General features: G+C 37.6%; 1 protein-coding gene across 1 annotated transcript in view; it reads left to right on the top strand.

The window, feature by feature from the left end:
- Positions 1–18484, top strand: part of TMEM135 (transmembrane protein 135) — a 157830-nt gene that overhangs the window by 134193 nt on the left and 5153 nt on the right. The window contains exons 7-13 of the mRNA XM_015641214.3: positions 5429–5470; positions 6692–6838; positions 8937–9006; positions 12887–13054; positions 15645–15708; positions 16378–16454; positions 18043–18141. Coding sequence (XP_015496700.1) covers positions 5429–5470; positions 6692–6838; positions 8937–9006; positions 12887–13054; positions 15645–15708; positions 16378–16454; positions 18043–18141 — 667 coding nt within the window. The remainder of the gene's footprint in view (positions 1–5428; positions 5471–6691; positions 6839–8936; positions 9007–12886; positions 13055–15644; positions 15709–16377; positions 16455–18042; positions 18142–18484) is intronic.

Here is an 18484-nt window from a genome sequence, read left to right as displayed (position 1 = left end):
GTTTTATATTCACTGCATGTGAAGTTTGCAAAACCATGGCCTTTTGAAAAGATCATTTTATACTTCAGGCAAAACTAAAAGAAAAGCCATGGATACATTCTTTAATATTTTAGTTAAACATGCAAAAGTTAACTATCTGATTTGGAAACACAAGTTATGAGCCTTTTGACTGAATTTTGATCCTGGCTACATTTTCACATTCTAAAGTTTAAAGTATAGTTTTTATAAACTACAACTCCTCTAATTTCAGGTATTTTTAATGTGATTTCTGACGTGTTTTCCAAAAGCTACATGTTATCCATGGGGTACAAGATTAGATTTTTTGCTTGTAATTGCACCTTATAATTTTTTCATAGTTCTGACTTGAATAGGTAAGTCCTTTGTGTAAAGATAGAAAGAAAATATATGTTTAATCTTAAAAGGAAATTCAGAGAAGAATCTGGGTATGAATATTTTTTTTTCCCCTTAAATTTACCTATAGATTTCCTCTGTGCAGTTATTTTTTAAGAAAAAGAAATGAGCTTTTGAGAATAACATTTAAAGGACAGTTGGGGGTGAATGTGAAAGAGCAGCTTAACTTGTAGGAAGAAAGGACAAAAGAGAAGATGGAAAAAGAAGAGAAATGGATGCAGAAGACATCTCAGAAAAATGGCACCTGTTGCTGTTGACATTTAACACTGGGGAGAGGATGAGGAATGAATCATTTAAGATCATGAAGTCCAGCTGAAAAACAGAAGGAGGGAGATACAGTAACCTCTTGAAGCAACTTAAATCAGAAAACAGATTATCCTCTAGAGATCAGCATTGGTCACAAAATAACATAGATAGCTTTAAATTCCTAAGAGCAAGGGATTTAATAGCAAGAGGTGTAGCTGTCATGTTTAGACATGGTCACATTTCATCACTGCGATCCTCCTCCATAAAGAGGACACCTTAACTCGGAAACGTGCTCCCCTGACCAGTCTTCCCAGTCAGAGGTGCTGCAGTAAAATGCTAACACATGTCCTGTGCTTGAAGTGCTTCCTTCCCACGTGGCCATAATGAGAGCTCTGCATATAGGAGTTTCTAATTTACTCTTACCCTGAAGGATAACATAAGCACTGCGGGGATATTTTTTAATATGGCATGTGAGCTGCTTTCTGCTTACCAGTTCCATGGGTGAAAAGTGACGTTCCCCCAGGAGCTTTCATGTTCAGTGTATATCAGTTGGTCACAGAAAAATCTTGAGAAGAGCTATGACAAGGCATACTAATAAAAAACCCCAAAACATAATTGCTGGCATCCAGCCTTACAGTTCAGTGTGGGAAATTCTTCCAGCAGAATGGAGGGACAGTACAGTTAACTCATACACAGCACCTCTTTGCATACACCAACATAATTACAGTTAGTTCGTATCTTGTTGGAAGTATAGTTTGTATCAAGCCTTGGCTCTATTCCACTTCTGCTGTTTTCTTTATGAAAAAATAAATGTGTGTGGCCGTAAGTTAAATTTATCTTATAAATATGCACGATTAAAATCAACCCTATTTGCTCATGTGCCAGAATAGTCCCATCAGGGGAATTTTGAGAACCCAAATTTATTGCTTTGGCTCCTTGATTCTTCTGCTCCTTCAGCTCTAACCAGGGCTCTGGCCAGGCAGAAACTGGAACAGAGTAGAGCATTTCTGCTGTGTGATCAGGTACATGGTGCCAGCAGGGACAGCTGGCAAAGTCACTGGTGCTCTTGGCTTTGTACCAGGGACAATCCCCATCTGATGGGAAAATGTAGCCAAATTATGCCCTGTTTAAATTACTGCTTGCTGGGCAAAAAGCAATGTTGCCCTCCTGCAGCATGGGATTTGGTCCCTGGGATATTCAGGGTGGTGGAAAACATGAAGTAGTAAAGTGGTTTGGTTTGGAAGATTAACAATCACCATGGGTCAGGACACCGTCCACTAAATGAAGTTCAAAGACCTGTCCATCCTGGTCCTGAACACTGCCAGGGATGGGGCATCCACAGCTTCTCTGGGCAACCTGTGCCTAATCACCATCAGAGTGTTTCTCCCTAATACTTAATCTAAACCTGCCCTCTCAGTTTAAAGCCTTTCCCTCTTGTCCTGTCACTACATGGCCTCACAGAAAGGTAGGTGAGCTACACCAAGTGTCTGTGATACTATACAACTCTGTTATCCCAGGCTTTGCAAGTTGAATAGTACCCTAAAAAACTCCCTTAATATTCACTTTTTAGGTTTTTCCCCTCGGGGGTGTCTGCAGTGCTGAGTGCACGTAATGAATTGTACTAGGCTCATTTGAAGCTTGAATGGCTCATGGGGGTCAGCACCAGAGTGCAGGCTTTTTCACCCCTTGAGCAATGAAGCATTAAGTGAAAGTTATTATAACCAATTAGTGGTGGCATTATTATTACCAATTAGTGGCTGTATGAAGCAAATCATTACTCTTAGTTCAGTTATTAGCAGCCAGGTGTTCATGAAATGTGCCATGTGCAGCCAGTGTTGTACCTCAGCAGTCACTGTTGAGCCCAGTCACTGATGTCTCTCTGCAAGGGGGGTGTCACACCAACACACTACCCACCTCCAAAATTAAAAAAAGGAAAAAAAAATTTAAAAAAGGTGTATTTGAAGTCATTGTGTCAGTGTGTAGGGCATTTTTTGGTTCTGTCAGTGTTGTGTACCTAGTGAGTGAATAACAAAGGTAATTTCAATCTCTAGACCAGCATTATGAAACCTTAAATATAGTGAATTCACGATCCATGATGTAAAGCAAAAAATTTGAATTCTGGTTTTGTTGTTGGTTGCCTCTTCATTCATGTAAGAGAAAAATGGGCATGCCAGAGAAGGGGAGTTACAGTACAAATTACTCTTGACTGCAAATATTGTTTCTCTAGGACTCCTGTTTATAAAACCCTTAAACAACAATATTTCTGCACACCTACTAGTTTTGCAGGATGGCTTTAGAGAAGACAGTTTAGACAACAAGCAGCATTAATTAAATTTTATTTAAGAGCTTAATTGCACTTCTTACTTTTAAAAAATTGAATAGGAAGTTAAGGGGGGGGAACATTCTAATTGTGTCTTTAGCATCACTTCCTTACTGAACTACATATTTAACTTTTATGCATTTTTCATGGAGATTCATAGCTGTAGATCCAAATGCACAGAACACTTAAAAAATAAAAAAAGTAAGCATAGCTAATAAAATTCCAATACACTAAACACTTTCTGCATAGAATTGACTTTTTTGTGTAATTAGAATAGGCATTAGAAATATTTTTCTTGGTGAAGAAAAGTATGGGGTTGGGGTACTGTTTTGTCTTTGGGTGATTCAGATGTCTTCTGATTTTCAGTGTTAATGAAGAAAGGATTTGGCATTTTCTTTGAGGTCAGTTTAAAGAAAATGAACTGTAGGATAGCATCCATCAGAATGCTTTGAGCACAGCTGGGCAGGGACATCTGCTGGTGCAGTAAAGGAATTATTGAACACTTGCAACTGGAAGTGCAGTTGCATTGGAATGATTAAGGAGAAAACAATTCTGGTCATACTGTAATTACTTTTCTGTTCTGATATTATTCTAGAAACACTTACATGCATGTTTGCATTGCAGTTTGTATATGGTTTTAATTTACTAGAAAAGTAGAAACTAAGACTCTATTCATGAGCTGGCAGCTTTCAGGCGTAATGTGTTGGACACCCTTCACTCAAAGGGCATTTAGCCTACAGTCAGCTGTAGGTTTGAAATCAAACTTATGAAGCTGGACTGTGGTTCTGTGGATGAAGTGGGGTATATGTTAAACCTCTGCATGTGGACTCTGGACTTCTGCCAATGAATCACTATGATCTCTGGGCTAAGCTGATTAGAGTTGTTTCAGTCCATCATTTTGTTTTCAACTCATCTTTGAGTCCATCATTCTGTAGAAGTGCTGTGATAGTGTTTCAGCTTCTGAATTGTATGAATGGGTAAAGAATAATAAATAAAATTGCTACGTATCTTTGGTTTAAAAGCTCTCTGTTAATTAAAGATACAGTGTGCAGTTTTATTTATATGTATTTACCTTGAACCCCTATAGATCATAAATATGTGACCAATATTTTAACTGTAGTCATTTTAAAAGACAAACTCTTTGCAATAAATTTTTTGGTGCTGTAAGTGTGCACATGCTGACAAAACCAAGTCCTTGGAAACATATGTGTTGAAGGTCGTAACCTTGGGAAAAATTTCCCAGGAGTGTTTAGTGCTGTGATGTCTTACCAGCTCTGCCAGGGCAAAGCAAGACTTTCTGCATTTGTGAACATCTTTGATCTTGGTATCCTTTTTCTGCTGTTTGCGTGTATCCAGCCGTTGGTAGTACACGTTGACCACGCATGGAGCCTTCTGGGAGATGGTGTCACCTGCTCTTGAAGGGTGTGGGCACAGCACTTCCAGGGATAATGTGGTCTCTGCAGGTAGAAGGGTTGTCATCATCTGCTTCTGTTTACAAAGCTTTTGTGACTGCTGCCCTGTCTTCCCTTAGAGGAGGTGTGCTCTTGAAGGAAGTGGTGTTGATAAGTTACTAGTTTGTGCTTGGTGTATTGTGTCAGGAATGCATTTTTAGCATCATGTATTCCACCCATGTATACACAATACCATAAAAAGAAAAGGGGAGAAAAAACAAGTATCTCCTCTCTCCTATGCTACCAACATTGTTTTTTAGGCGGAATCAGCAGCAGCTGCAAGCTTTAGCTCCTTTCATTGTATCCTGAACAGAAAAAAGTCAATAACCTACATCTTTCATAGCCAAATATGGGCTCCTTGCTGTGGACATTTTTCACACAAGGAATCCTGTAGTTGGTAAGAACAGATATATGTATATATGTATTATCAAGCTCAGAATCAGAGCAACCACAAACTAATAATTAAGAAACTGGGACTGTCTGATTAAGGGTCTTCTTAATGTAAGAAGCTGCAGAGATCAGCACTTTGCAAAGTACAAAAATTTATCTCAAAGGCAAAGAAACTATTCCCTGCAGCTTTTCACAAGAAGGGTGAGTGTTTCATTGAGATCCAACCCTTCTTTCTCTCCTTGCAGTAAAACTTCTGTTTTCTTAAACTCATCATGACTACTTTTCCATAGAGCAACAGTTCTTTGTCATCTTGCATTATTGCCCTAGTGGTTCTTTTACCATCCTTCAAAAATTTCTCCACTCTTGGTTTGGATAAAATAGAGAAGCACTGGCATTTGATGCAGTATCCTTTGTTTCAGAGATGTCCCAAGGCTGTGGTGACAACTGGGAATCAAGGATAGCTGCAGAATTGTTGCAAATGTGCTGGTTTTTGTTCATGAAAAGCTCTCCTGCAGTGTTCTTCCACAGCCCTTCTATGGCATATTTAATCTGTAACACTTTATATTGCCAGCAGCCCATTACAGAGAAATCTGTTGTTTTTGTCTTTCAGGTGCAAAGATGGCTTGAAAGGATTTACATACTCTGCTCTAAAGTGAGTAAAGTTTCTCTGATATGTAGGACAAGATTTTGTGGAATCATGCACAGTGGCATCTGCATTGTAAGAAAAGAGAGTATTCCTAAGAAAAATCATGCTGCTCTAAAATTTTTACAACTTTTGGATATACAACATATTTTGAAGAAGGCATAATCATAGAATCACTTGGTTTGGATTCTAAGATGATCCAGTCCAATCTTTAACCCAACACTGCCACTGGTCCCCAGGTGCCACATCTACTTGTCTTTTAAATTCTTCCAGGGATGGTGACTCCACCACTTCCTGGACAGCCAAGTTCCAATGCTTGACAGTTGTTTCAGTGAAGAAATTTTTCTAATATCCAATCTAAACCTCCCCTCTTGCAGTAGTGAAGAAGTTTCCTCTTCTGTGCTGGCAAGGGACCCTTCATATTTGGGACCATTATTAAAGGAAACTTAGACATACAATTGCATGCTTTTGAAGGAGTATTAGTCTTCTGTCTTTCTAAAACTGGGATTCATCATTACCCATGTTTTCCTGGAAGCAAATGGCTGCTGTGTTTTTACCTGGAGCTTATTTGCTGAATTACAGAATGACAAAGTTTTTATATCTTCATTACCCTCAGAAGGACTGCCAAGGTACAGTGTAACTTGGATTATAGTGCATGGTGTTAGGAAACATCTTGCCATTGTGTCCTCCCTTGCCCTTAATACACAGTAATTCTACACCTAAGATGAACCAATATGTTGACCATGTCAAATTCTGGGTGAAGAAAGAAGGCTGAAGATGTAGCCAAGCAAAACAATTGCTTTGATGCTATCGGTGGGAGCAAAAACATTTTGAAGACTCTGCAAAATAGATTTATAAAAATATTGTAATTATCAACCTTTATATAACCCCATTTTGCTGGAGATAATTGAAATATTTCAAGTGCCTTTTTATATTATTACTTGTGTTCTTCCTTTGTCTGAGAGGTGGACTTCCCTATCATTGTTTTTGTTTTTAGTAAAAAAAAATTCCCAGCATCAGTTGTATCCTCTAGCTGAAATATATCTTTAAATATATGTCAGCAGAGTGATCTTCTCTGAAAAAGTACGAGGTTTGGCAGCTGTATAGGATGATTTTTTACAGACCTTGGAGTAAATTCAATCTAGTCTAAGATTTAAAGGATTATGCAGGACTTCATGTATTTCTTTGAGTTATTCATGTAATTGCTTTGTTCTGATTTTTTTCTTTCAGATTCATTGTAGGGAAAGAAGAAATCCCCACCCATTCTTTTTCACCTGAAGCAGCATTTTCAAAAACAGATAGAAAAATCAAGCAGAGTGAAAAAGTATCACAGCCAATGAACATACTGGCACTAACAAAAAAGCTCATGGACAAAGTGTGAGTAGAAAAACCCAAAAGAAAAACAAAACAATTTGTTGTTATATAGAGTGTTTTAATGTCTGTTATGTTGTATTTGACAATGTTTTATAATACTTCTGCTTTGCATTTCAGTGTTTTTCTATTTTATTTTCACTAGGTAGTTAATAGTGGCAAATGATGAACTCTAGTGAAAGCAAAACCTGAAGACCTGTGTGTCATAGCTGTGACTTGCAACATGTAGTTGTCTAACAAGAGAGAGCAAATTCAGTCCATGAGGATTGCAGGATGGTGGTTGCTTTCTCCACACTTTTCAGCAAAACCATCTCATGGCATGGCTGGAATTAGTTGTACTATTAAGGGGAAAAATTGCACAGCAGCAGACCTTACTTATGTCACTATAAGTGACCATAACATAGTCTTTTGGGGACCTACATCCCTGTATTGCATAAAGGGAGAACTACCAGGATTTAGAGCATGTGGGCTGCCTCTGCTGTTGGGAGCTAGAAAATTGCAAAGAAAACAAGTGAGTCTGAAGAGCTCTGTTTTGCACAAGGTCAGATCTAGACATCTGAAGCTGAAGACAAGGTAGGTGCCTCCCCGTCTACAGAATACAATTCACTGTCTTTTAGCATGAGCTTAAAGAGGTGAGAGCAGTGAGCTTTTCAGTCTGATATGTTCAGATGATTTACTTCAGCTATGACTGATTCTTCTGCTTGAGGCAGGTTGGATACCATGAGGAGTCATTCATTTACAGGGAAGATGAAGTAAAAAATAGGTTAGGGGTATGTTAACATGGCACCTTATGAATCTTCACTTCCACTGACCTCTTCAAGAGCAGTTTTATGACCAAATCTCTACCTGCTGGAGAGAGAGTCTTCCAAGTGCATTGTGTACTCAAAGTAGAGGTTTATTTTACTTGCTCAGATGATGAACAAACATGAAGTGATTCCCATCATATGGTAACTTCTATGATTTGCTGTGAGTTCTAGTAGAAAAATATGAGGGAAGTCATCAGTGGTTTTTCAGGCATGAAAAAGATACCTCCAGCCATAATCAAATTATTTTACCTGAATTTCTTATGCTTGTTTTGTCTTAAATACCTGTTACTCAGTTTTCTAAAGTTCATGTATCTGCTGTTGTTGGTTAAATACAAAGATTGAAGATGGAGAATAACATTTTTTATTTAAGGTTTTGAAGCTCCCAACTCAGTCATTCAGCAAACTTTCAATATGGAGTTTTTATGCTCTCACTGGTTCTCTTCCATATGGTTCTTTTCAGTATAATTGAGTCTAAATGCCTGTAACCTGAGCACATTCTCATTACAATTTTTGCTACATAAACTGACCTCACAGATGATTTATGGCCATTAGACTTTATAGTACATGATTCAAAACTTCCAAGATATTTGACATAGTATATAAATTGTGTAATTTATTTTACATTAAATCTTAAATACTTGGATATAGCAAAATTGAATGTTCAGACCCATTATGACATTACTTATTTTAGTTCTGCATAATTCAGGGCTAGAAACTGTGCAATCCACACATCCCACCAGCTCAAGTCAGTCTGTTTTAAATGTTCAAGGTCAAGTTCTCAGTCCTAATGAAGAGCTACATAAAAATCTACACTACAGGAGAAATAGCCCAGAAGTGAGAGGTTTGTAATTGAGAGAACTCTCACAGGGTGTTTCTGCATTGCCCTTCAGTGACCCTTACAGTGGTGTGAAAGATGAAAGGACACAGGTAACAGATGCTTGCTCAAATATCCTTCCAGAACCATGGAGCAGAGACAAATCAGGGAAGGTCACATCACCTCTTGTTGACCACAGCAGAAAATTTGTTCTTTAATTTAGCATTTTATGTGTAGCGTGGCAAGAGGTTGGATCCAGATATGTGTGCAGACACTTTTTTCTTGGTGTACAACTAAAGTATTGTTACTTTTTATTGTCCTTTTATGGTATCATAAAAGTTCACAGCGCCCTTCAGTGGGTAATGGGGAGAATGAGTGCTGGGCAAATAACACTTTATGTATTTTTAGCCAAGAAAAATTTATGAAGTTTCCTGTTGCTGAAAACAGCTACGAGTTAATACGTGTTTCATTATGCTTTCTGCAGGTGCAAACATGGCCCAAGGCATAGATGCTGTAAACACTATGGAGATAATTGCATCTCATACTGTATTAAAGTAAGTGCAGAAAAAGTTCGATCGACAAACTCTGGCAAAGAGGGGGTAAAAGTCTGTAGTCAGGAAAAGCATATGCTTAGGAAGTGAGAAATGAGCCTGTTACTCATTCTTCTATTGAAAATGTGACAAGCCAGAAAACAGATTTTCTCAATTTAGGACAGGGCGGTGGTGGGGTTAAAGTTCTCTGGTCTTTCAGATTAGCTGTAGTGAATGAGTAACATAAAATGTGTGGGAAAAAAATGGACCAGCAAAGCAAGGAACTTGTTTAACTATGTGATGCACTTCACGGCTAAGCCCACTTGTGACTCCCCCCTAAATAAAGCACCTGGAATGTGCTGCTGTGGCAGGAGGCCGTGGTTCCCGTGCAGCTGCACAGCTCTGGAATGTCGCTGCTGGGCACTGGGTGCACTCCTCCAGTCGTTTATTTTAAGGGCTGGGGGTAATGAGAGATTGGTCACAGTTGCTACGCCCAGGAAGAGCTGTTTATCTCCGGTGGTATAAACCATCCTCCATTATTAATGTGATCAGTGCATTTTTTTTCAGAGAATTAATGCAGAAATTTGTGTTGGCTGGCATTGGGTTGGCACAGGTGGTACCACCTGCTATGCCTGTTTTGGGAGTTGGTAAGACTCCAAAAGATCCCAATCCCTCAACAGTTGACCTGTTTTTATATATGGAGCAGCAAAAATGTATTTGAGTATCTTCAGATACTTTTAATGCATATTACTTTCAAAAATAACTTTTTAAAATATTAAAGGAACCTGAGGATAGGGAGGAAGGTGGATATTCAGAAGTATGCATCCTTTTCACTTATTGATTCAGTATCATTTTGTTTTGTTTTATATATCCTTAAATGGAATTAGGGGAGGAAGAAATTTAACTGATAATAAAGCTGAATAAAGACTTGACCTGACAAAAAGTAAATTTTAAAAAGAAATTTTTATAAGGCTGTTCCCTCTTTAGAGAAGGAAGTTGTGCATTTGAAACATATTTCACTCTTGGACCCATTCTCTGTAGTATTTTGGTAAAAATTATTATTGACTACAATAATCAAATGAGGAAGATATTGCTGAAGTGGCAGTTAGATCCTCTAATTTCCTGTCTGCTCTGCGACTTTTTATTTAAACATGAGTGCAAAAATTTATTTTTGTGTATTTGTATTTTTAAAGATCCAGAATTCTTAAAGTGCATTTCTATGACTGTTCCTGTAGTTGATCAGTAACAACTGTTAGCTGACATGATGTGAGAATGTTTTTACAATTCCTGTTCTGTAATGGAGCTTTCAAATCTGATAGCGATGTGATGAGCTGCTTATTGCCAAAATTTCCCCTCAGTGCTATTTTTCCTTACCATTGAACAACTTCTCATTAATACATATGTGCTTTAACTGTAATTTGCATTCTCTTTTAAGTGCTTCACATTTAAATGCACATTAGCTCATTGACATCATCATGCCTTTTACATAACATTCAGTAGTGTCATACCACCTGAGTTGATTGACTTCCCTTCAAACTTTAAATACTTGAAATGCTTTGTGCTTGTAAATGTCTCAAAGGAGCTCTGACAGAAGCAGTGGAAGAATATTTTTCCCCCTTTGGATTCCACTTCTTTGCAGTGAGGAGCCATTAGCCAGTTGTCTGTTTTTTCTGCTGGCACTGCGGACAGGGCCAGATAACTCTCCAAATTTACTGGTGGTTAGGGTGACCTCAAAGAAGGTCATAGAACCATATGGTGGTTTGGGTTGGAAGGGCTTAAAGACCATCTCGTTCCAGCCCCCCTGCCACAGACAGGGATACCTCTCACTAGAGCAGGTTGCTCAAAGCCCCATCCATCCAGGAATGGGGTATCCACAACTTCTCTGAGATTATTTTCTTATATATATATATATATATATACTATATATATATACTATATACATACTGTATACCCAGAATAAATATTAAATATCTTAATTAATTTATTTTAACTATCTTTATTAATTCCTAATACATCGCAACAGGTTGACTGAGTTTTTGGTATGTTTCTGAACTCTTTTTATGTGCATGTGCTTTTCTGAATTTGAGTCATAGCAAGTATCTTGAATGTATGATTAAGAAATTGGTTTCTCAAAAGCAGAAAGAAAGGTTTATTCAATAAATTCTGAAGATATGTCATTACACTACCACTGCTAATTCTGGCTGATCTGAGCTCCAACTCAAAACCTGTGTGGAGAATGGCTCTTAGCAGAGTTTTCTTTGCTCATTTGTGTTTATTACAGCATCCAGCATGTGCTCTGCTGTGTCCTATGTCCATTTTCATTGGAGGTCTTTTTATGGAAGATAAAAGTTACAATAACGTACATGGATTGTAAGATATAATACCTCCTGCAACTGTGAAAAAACACCTGTAGGTGTGATATGATTTGAAGTGGTTGAAGTAATAAGCTAAATAGAGAAATTCTGCGCAATACTTGGTATTTTATGCACATCAATACCAAATCTCAGTCCTTTGGTTCAGCACTTCTAATTTGATTACAAATAGGAATAAAATCAGGGATGTGTTTGAGTGTTTCCAGTTGTAATTTAGAGGTTTCCACACCCCACTGAAGTCACATTTCCTCAGTAAAAACATCAAACGCACCATTCTGTTGTTTTGTGTTTTGGGCTTTGTTCATAACTGCTGGGTTTAGGGCTTTTCTTTCTTTTTTTTTATAATGGCGTGAAGGAATGGAATTTTTTCAATAAAAAAAAAATGCTGTTGCATCATTGGATGACTTATTTTCTTCAGTTTGATTCTCATAAATCACTTCTTGAATAGCAGGAAGAGTAATTGCTTTAGGAAGAGTTTATTACTGGATGTTTAACCACAATAAATTTTTATGAGCTTTATGATGCATTATAAAGTTCTTTAGGAGGCAAAAATGGTTTGAGTTTCTGAGTCTGAAAGGTTGCTCAGTCAAACTCTCTTCCAGATTTCTTTGTCACTGGAATTGTGTCCCTGTCATTGTAATTGAATAAGGTGCCTGCCTTATTTGCAGGTGAGTGCAGAAATAGTTTTCACACAAAGCATCTTCCAAACAAAAACTGGGTAACATTTATTCAGAATTATGAAAAAAGGTTCACCTTAGGGTAGGAATAATTGTAGGAAGCATTGGAGGAAGTTAGAAGAAACTGGGGAGAATAATTTAGAAAAAAAAGCTAGTGTGGTTTTGTATCATGTTAAAAAAAAAGCAAAACAAAACAGATCTTTATCCAAGGTGGAATAGTAAGTAAGTTCTTTGGAACCCAATTTATCTTTTCTCACTAGCTCTGCACATGAAGTCTCTTCCAGTTTCTCCCTTTCCCTTGCTGCAGGCATCTGACAACCTCATGTTTGGCTGAGGCAAAGTTCGTGAGCATGTGCCAAGCCACCAGGGTTAACTTCTAATTCTCACACTTTCTGAAATTTATTTTTGGTGGACTTTTTCCACCTTACTGTTTTCTCCAGACATTTGAGTGTAGAAGTGTTCTTTTTTTTCCACAACATTGCTTTCCTCTATAAACCCATTTGTGGTTAAAAGCTGGTCAGTAACAGGGAAATGAAGTCATCAGGATTATTTTAAAGGACAGAATTTTGGAATACAAGAGAAGTGTCTCTCTTGAGAACTTTCAGAAATTCATAGAAATTAAAGAAGAGTCAATTGTCTGTGATTTTGCTGCTTTTGCTATTTTACAGGGTAACTGGGAAAAAGAAAACTCTTGAGTTTGAAGGTGGGGATAGGATACATTTATGCATTTTACATATTACCTTCAGAGTGGGTTTTAAACTATTCGATGTCAAAAATATAAACTTCTGTAGAAGATTTTGCTTTTCCTTTTTCAGAATTTGTGGTTTCTTACCACAAAATCTCTCTTTTCTCTAGGGCTTCATTAGGATGTTTAGCATTGGTTACCTGATCCAGTGTTGCCTTCGGATTCCTTCCACCTTCCGGCATCTGCTTACACAACCATCACGGCTACTTTCCCTCTTCTACAACAAGGAAAATTTCCAGCTTGGAGCTTTCCTGGGATCTTTTGTCAGTATATACAAAGTAAGTTTCTAGCATACAGAAATTACAAATGCTGTGTTTTTTATTTCCCTTTTCAGAATATCACAAAGAGCTAAAAAGTCAAGCTGCTTAATAGTACTGGTACTGTTTCCTACAGCATGTCACTGACAAATTTTATGCTATTGCAGTAATCAAATTGTAAACAGAAAGCTATTCTTCCATTCTATGTGTTTTTTCTGTAATTTCTAAATAAACCAGCTGGATTTTGCAATTTGTTTTCAAGATCAGAAGACAGCGAGTACTTCAGAGAAAGTGAATTCAGACAGCAGAGGGATTTGCTGCTAAACAAAAGCAGTTTAGTGCAGGCACAAGTCGTGGCTGCAGTAGTGTCTGTGTTGCCAGAGAGAAGCCATGTACACATTTTGCTGGCTCACATATCTGGAATTCTTACTTGACACTAAATAGCAGGGGACTGAAGAACGTACAGTGTGTAGCTGAAGAGACATTGCACTTACTGCTTGGAAGTCTATCCTTTCTACCCCATTAGAAGGTGACAGATTGTGAGCTGATAGGCATTCATACAGCATGGTTGGAATTAATCAAATTATGTTTATTTATGCCAAAAGAGAATGTGGCAAAGCACACACCCTAAAGCAGAATATATTGCACAGTGCAGTGCTGAAGTATCTTTTGCACTTTTATATTCTTAATCACATGGCATTTTTCAACTGCCGCTTTACTTGCTCTGCAAATTCAAGATCATGCTGTATTATTCAGGGTAAATATTATTTACTGAAAAATAAAAAAGGAGGTCTTACACATAAGCAAGACAGCATTTCATTTGATTAGTAATTAAATTGAGAGACGAGAATTTGTAGGTTACAGAGTCTAAAATTTTTGAAGGCAAAGTGCAAATGAGCTGTTCAGAGTTTGCTTAAAAATGAAATTTTTGCTTAAACTTTAAGAAAAGAAGCCTTTAGAGAAGAAAAGCATTTAAATTACAAAAGCTAAAAAGATTTTGATGTGTTTAAAAGCTCCAGTTGAGAGGTGCAATTTGGCCCAGTGGATAGTCCCTTTATGAGGGTGACATATTCTGACCTTTATTTACTAGTTTTTAAGTATGTGCTCTGCACCTTGAGTACTGTGTTCAGTTTTGGGCTCCTCACTACAACGAAGACATTGAGGGGCTGGAGTGTGTCCAGAGAAGGGCAATGGAGCTGGGGAAGGGTCTGGAACACAAGTCTGATGAGGAGTGGCTGAGGAAGGTGGGGGTATTTAGCCTGGAGAAAAGGAGGCTCAGGTAGGACCTTATTGCTCTCTACAACTGCCTGAAAGGAGGATGCAGTCAGGTGTAGGTCAGTCTCTACTCCCAAGTAGCAAGGGAAAGAACAAGAGGAATTGGCCTCAAGTTGCCTGGGGGAGGTTGATATTCAATAGTAGGAAATCTTCCTTCACTTAAAGGGTTGTCAAGTACTGGAACAGGATGTCCAGGAAAGTGGTGGAATTGCTGGCTCTGGAAGTGTTGAAAAGGTGTGTAGATGTGGCACTTGGGGATATAGTTTAGTGGTGGACTTGGTGGATGCTAGATTAACAGTTGGATTTGATCTTAAAATTTCTTTCCATGCTAAATGATCCTCCAATTCTCTGATCTACTATATGTTATTGTTTGCATTTTATAACTTACACATATTTCAGTTGCATTATATTTTTCTTTCAGTCTAAATAGGCATGTAGGGCAGCAAAGATTCTAGTCACTCAAAAAAATTGGACCATGGCAAGAAAAAAATAAATGCTTGGGGCATTTTGCATCCAAGGGAATATACAGTTCTGCTTTTTTAGATTATTGTGTTTTCCTAGTTCCAGAATTTATTGGATGAAAAGATATCTGGAGGTTTGGTATATAGTTGAAAAAAACCTTTATCCTGGGAAAGAGTCTAGAGAGGTACAGCAAATGAGGATGACATGAATTCAAGATTAGCTTTGGTATTAGATTGAAATTCAAATTAGGTTAATCTTCTCTCCGATTTTGAAAGAAATAGGAGCAGTAAATTGTAAATTTAAGAAACTGAAATGTTATGGGTACTATGTCCAGCTCTCCGGACTTCAGTATCACCAGTGCTTTTAAAAAACTTCTTTAGTTGTGTTGATTTCTTGTGTTTCTGTTGATGTAATTTAGTGTTTCTTGATGTGGTAAAGATTACCTAATCAGACATAACATGTCCCAGTAATGAAAATTTCTACAGCTCTTAAGAAATTGCAATGTGATTTTACATTTCCCTTACAGTACTCTTACAATGGGAAAGTTTGCTTCCTCACTTAACAATTAAATTGCCTTTTATTGTAACAGCCTTACCAAGCAGAAGAATGCATTATTCCTGGAACTGTTCAAGGCCAGGCTGGATGGGGCTCTGAGCAATCTGGTCTGGTGGAAGTTGTCCCTGCCCGTGGCAGGAGAGATGGAACAAGAGGATCTTTAAGGTCCCTTCCAACACAAACCATTTTATGATTCTGTGCTTATGGGCATTATCACACTACACTCTTAATTCATACTGTGTGCTCTATTACTAGATTATAAGGTAATGTGTGTTATAAGAAATGAGCAGGGCTCAGCCTGCATTCTGTTCACTTACAGGGTACAAGTTGCTTCCTGCGCTGGGTCCGAAATCTAGATGATGAACTTCATGCGCTTGTAGCTGGTGAGTCCATTGAAAGTTTGTTCTGTGTGTGTTGGGACTCTGTAAGTATCCCTCTAGTCTGTCCTCCTATTGCTTTTTCAGACTGCTGGGATGAAAATAGGACTGTGTACATCAAGGTTTTGTCAAAGTGACAGTGGTGCTTCTAGTAGTTTCAAAGAAAGAGTTGCAATTAAAACTGTAAGGTAAATTCAGTCAAATACGGTGTTTATGGTCAGCTCCTAGTATATTACTGTGTGCACAAATATAAACTTGTCCTTTAATTTGCAGCTGTAGAGATGTGAGACGAAAATACTTTTCCATATGTCACAGAATACACGTTGGGCTCCAGTGGGTACAAAGAAAGAACCTTTTGCCATGAAATTTGTGTGGTGGTGAGGCCCTTCCTGCATGCGCATCTGTCGCATGTTGGAACTCTCATCCCACAGAGACCAGAGAAATTTGATAGTGTGCTCCTGAGCACTGAAGTACAGATTTGTTACAACATTTTGAAACTTTCTCTTTTTAGTTCTACAAACCATATTTGGATGGGCAGCAAAAGAACATCACTGAACTGTGCTGTCTGTAGCAACAAAAATAAATAGTCTTGTGCAGTGTTTGTTGGGCTGACACACAACAGTGACCTTAACAACACAAATCACAACCTTAACAATGCTTTTCTAATTGTTACAGGGTGTCTAGCAGGAATCTCTATGATGTTTTACAAAAGTACAACTATCTCTATGTATCTGGTGTCTAAATTAGTAGAGGTAAGTTATTGCCCTTCTAAAAGAGGTCTTCATTTCATCTATTTTTTCAAGGCAGGACAAAAGAAAATGAACTTTCATCAGGCAATTCCAGTAAAATATAAAGTTGTATGGTGATGGTATTTCAGTACATGTGTGCCAAGAGGCAATGCTGCCATGTGGTCTCATTTTTCTTTCTTTCTTAGTTTCTTTTCTTTAACTCTTTTTAAATGTCCTTTTTCCACTGATCTTCATGTATATTCTCCATGATTTTTTTTAATCTCCTGACAACCCTTTGCTTTGTGGTTTTTGCAGATTTTTCAAATCAGAAAGTTCCAAGAATGTCTATTCTGCCAGAAACATAAATCAGACCTAGTCCTTAATTGCAGATTTATTGCCAAAAGCTACAGCTTAACTTCCTGCCTTTGTTCCCTAATTTTGGCATTCAACAGTCTACGATAACTCAGAATAGCTTAGGTTTTAGTCTATAGCTGAAGTTGTTTGTCAGTGTACTACAGCTGATTGAATTCCCAGCTTTGGAATGAACTTTGCTCTAATTACTAGTCTTCAGGCTTGAATTATTTCTCTGAACTTGTTAAAATTAGGAGCCCAGGGAAAAAAATAGAGTTTGGGTATGTTGATTATACCTTTCTAACCAGCATTTGATTTCTTACTGTGATTTTTCCAGAAAACTGACACTTAGTCATGGTTAATTCCCCAACACCACTGGAATGAGTTTATAATGTTCTCTCACTGTGCATCATACCTGAAACACATATTTCTCCTGCAGATCTTGAAGGCCTTGTTCTCTAGTGATATTTATCCACCTCCATTACCAGAGCAGAATTCATTTTAAAGAATATAAAAAGAAGGAGCTTTTTTTTGTTACACATAAAATTAAACATAAAAAGGGAAGATACTCTCTGTTCCTCCTCCTGGTTATCCAGCCTCTGAAGGCAGTTCAATATAGGTCCTATAAAGGCAAATCCGAGTTACCCATATTGACTTTTAGAGCACCAGTTGTAAAAAGTCAGTATTAGCTTGTATTGGTAATGGTTTTCTCTGGACTTTGAGATATCATGGATGCAGTGAAATAAGAAAAGTGCTGTGTGTTCTTTCTTTCTTTCTTTTTCTTTTTTCTTTTTTTTTTTTTACTACTTTTATCATCTTACACAAGCCAAGGGTAACTGACCAAAGAGGCGTGTGCTGCTTTGCAAGGTCAGGCTGTGCTCAGGAAAATAAACTGTACATGTTTTCTCAGAAAGTAAAGTATGTGATTTCAAGCTGTTTAAGGACAGTGAATATTCACTTTGTTGGAATAGTTATTGCATTGTTCTTCTGCTTTTTTAAAATGAAGAATTTAACAGAGCAAAATTTGCCCTTTTTATCTTCAGGTTGTGTAACACCCAAGGTGTTGCTAGTCCTGTTCTGTGCATTAATAGCCTCTTATTAGATTGATCTTGTCCAACTTCTATAATCTATCTTAACCAATGTCACATTTGTGGACATATAAAAAAATACAAAGTTGATGTTTGGTTGGTTTTTTTTTTCTAAATGGTAAAATAAAAAGATACTTTGGTTTTGTTGCATTCAACATTTTTTATTTTTATAGACTATATACTTCAAAGGCATTGAAGCAGGGAAGGTTCCCTATTTTCCTCACGCAGACAGCATCATCTATGCCATTTCTACATCGATATGCTTTCAGGCAGTAAGTATGTTCTCTAACAGAGCATGAAGTTCTTTAAATCAAATGTTAAATGTAAAGAGGAGCACAGGGAGACAGTTCCGTAGAAAAGATGGTGAGATGTAGTGATTCACAGCATCTTGCTGCTGCATCCTGGTTTTGAGTGTCACTGTGGGAAGGTCATTTCTAGGACTCAGTTTCTTCTGTGCTTATAGCTGAATACATTATACAAAGCATTGAATTTTTTGGAAAGGATCTTAAAATGCACTCACCCAGAAGATGAACATTAATGTATAAACTTCCATATGCATGTGAAAGGACAATTTCTCAAGAAGATAAACAGTGTAATACAATATGTTTTTTTTAA

This window comes from Parus major, chromosome 1 (assembly GCF_001522545.3).
Source record: "Parus major isolate Abel chromosome 1, Parus_major1.1, whole genome shotgun sequence".
In the NCBI taxonomy this organism is placed as follows: domain Eukaryota; kingdom Metazoa; phylum Chordata; class Aves; order Passeriformes; family Paridae; genus Parus; species Parus major.
The sequence above is the reverse complement of the archived record's forward strand: the minus strand, read 5'-3'. Positions and strand labels throughout refer to the sequence as shown.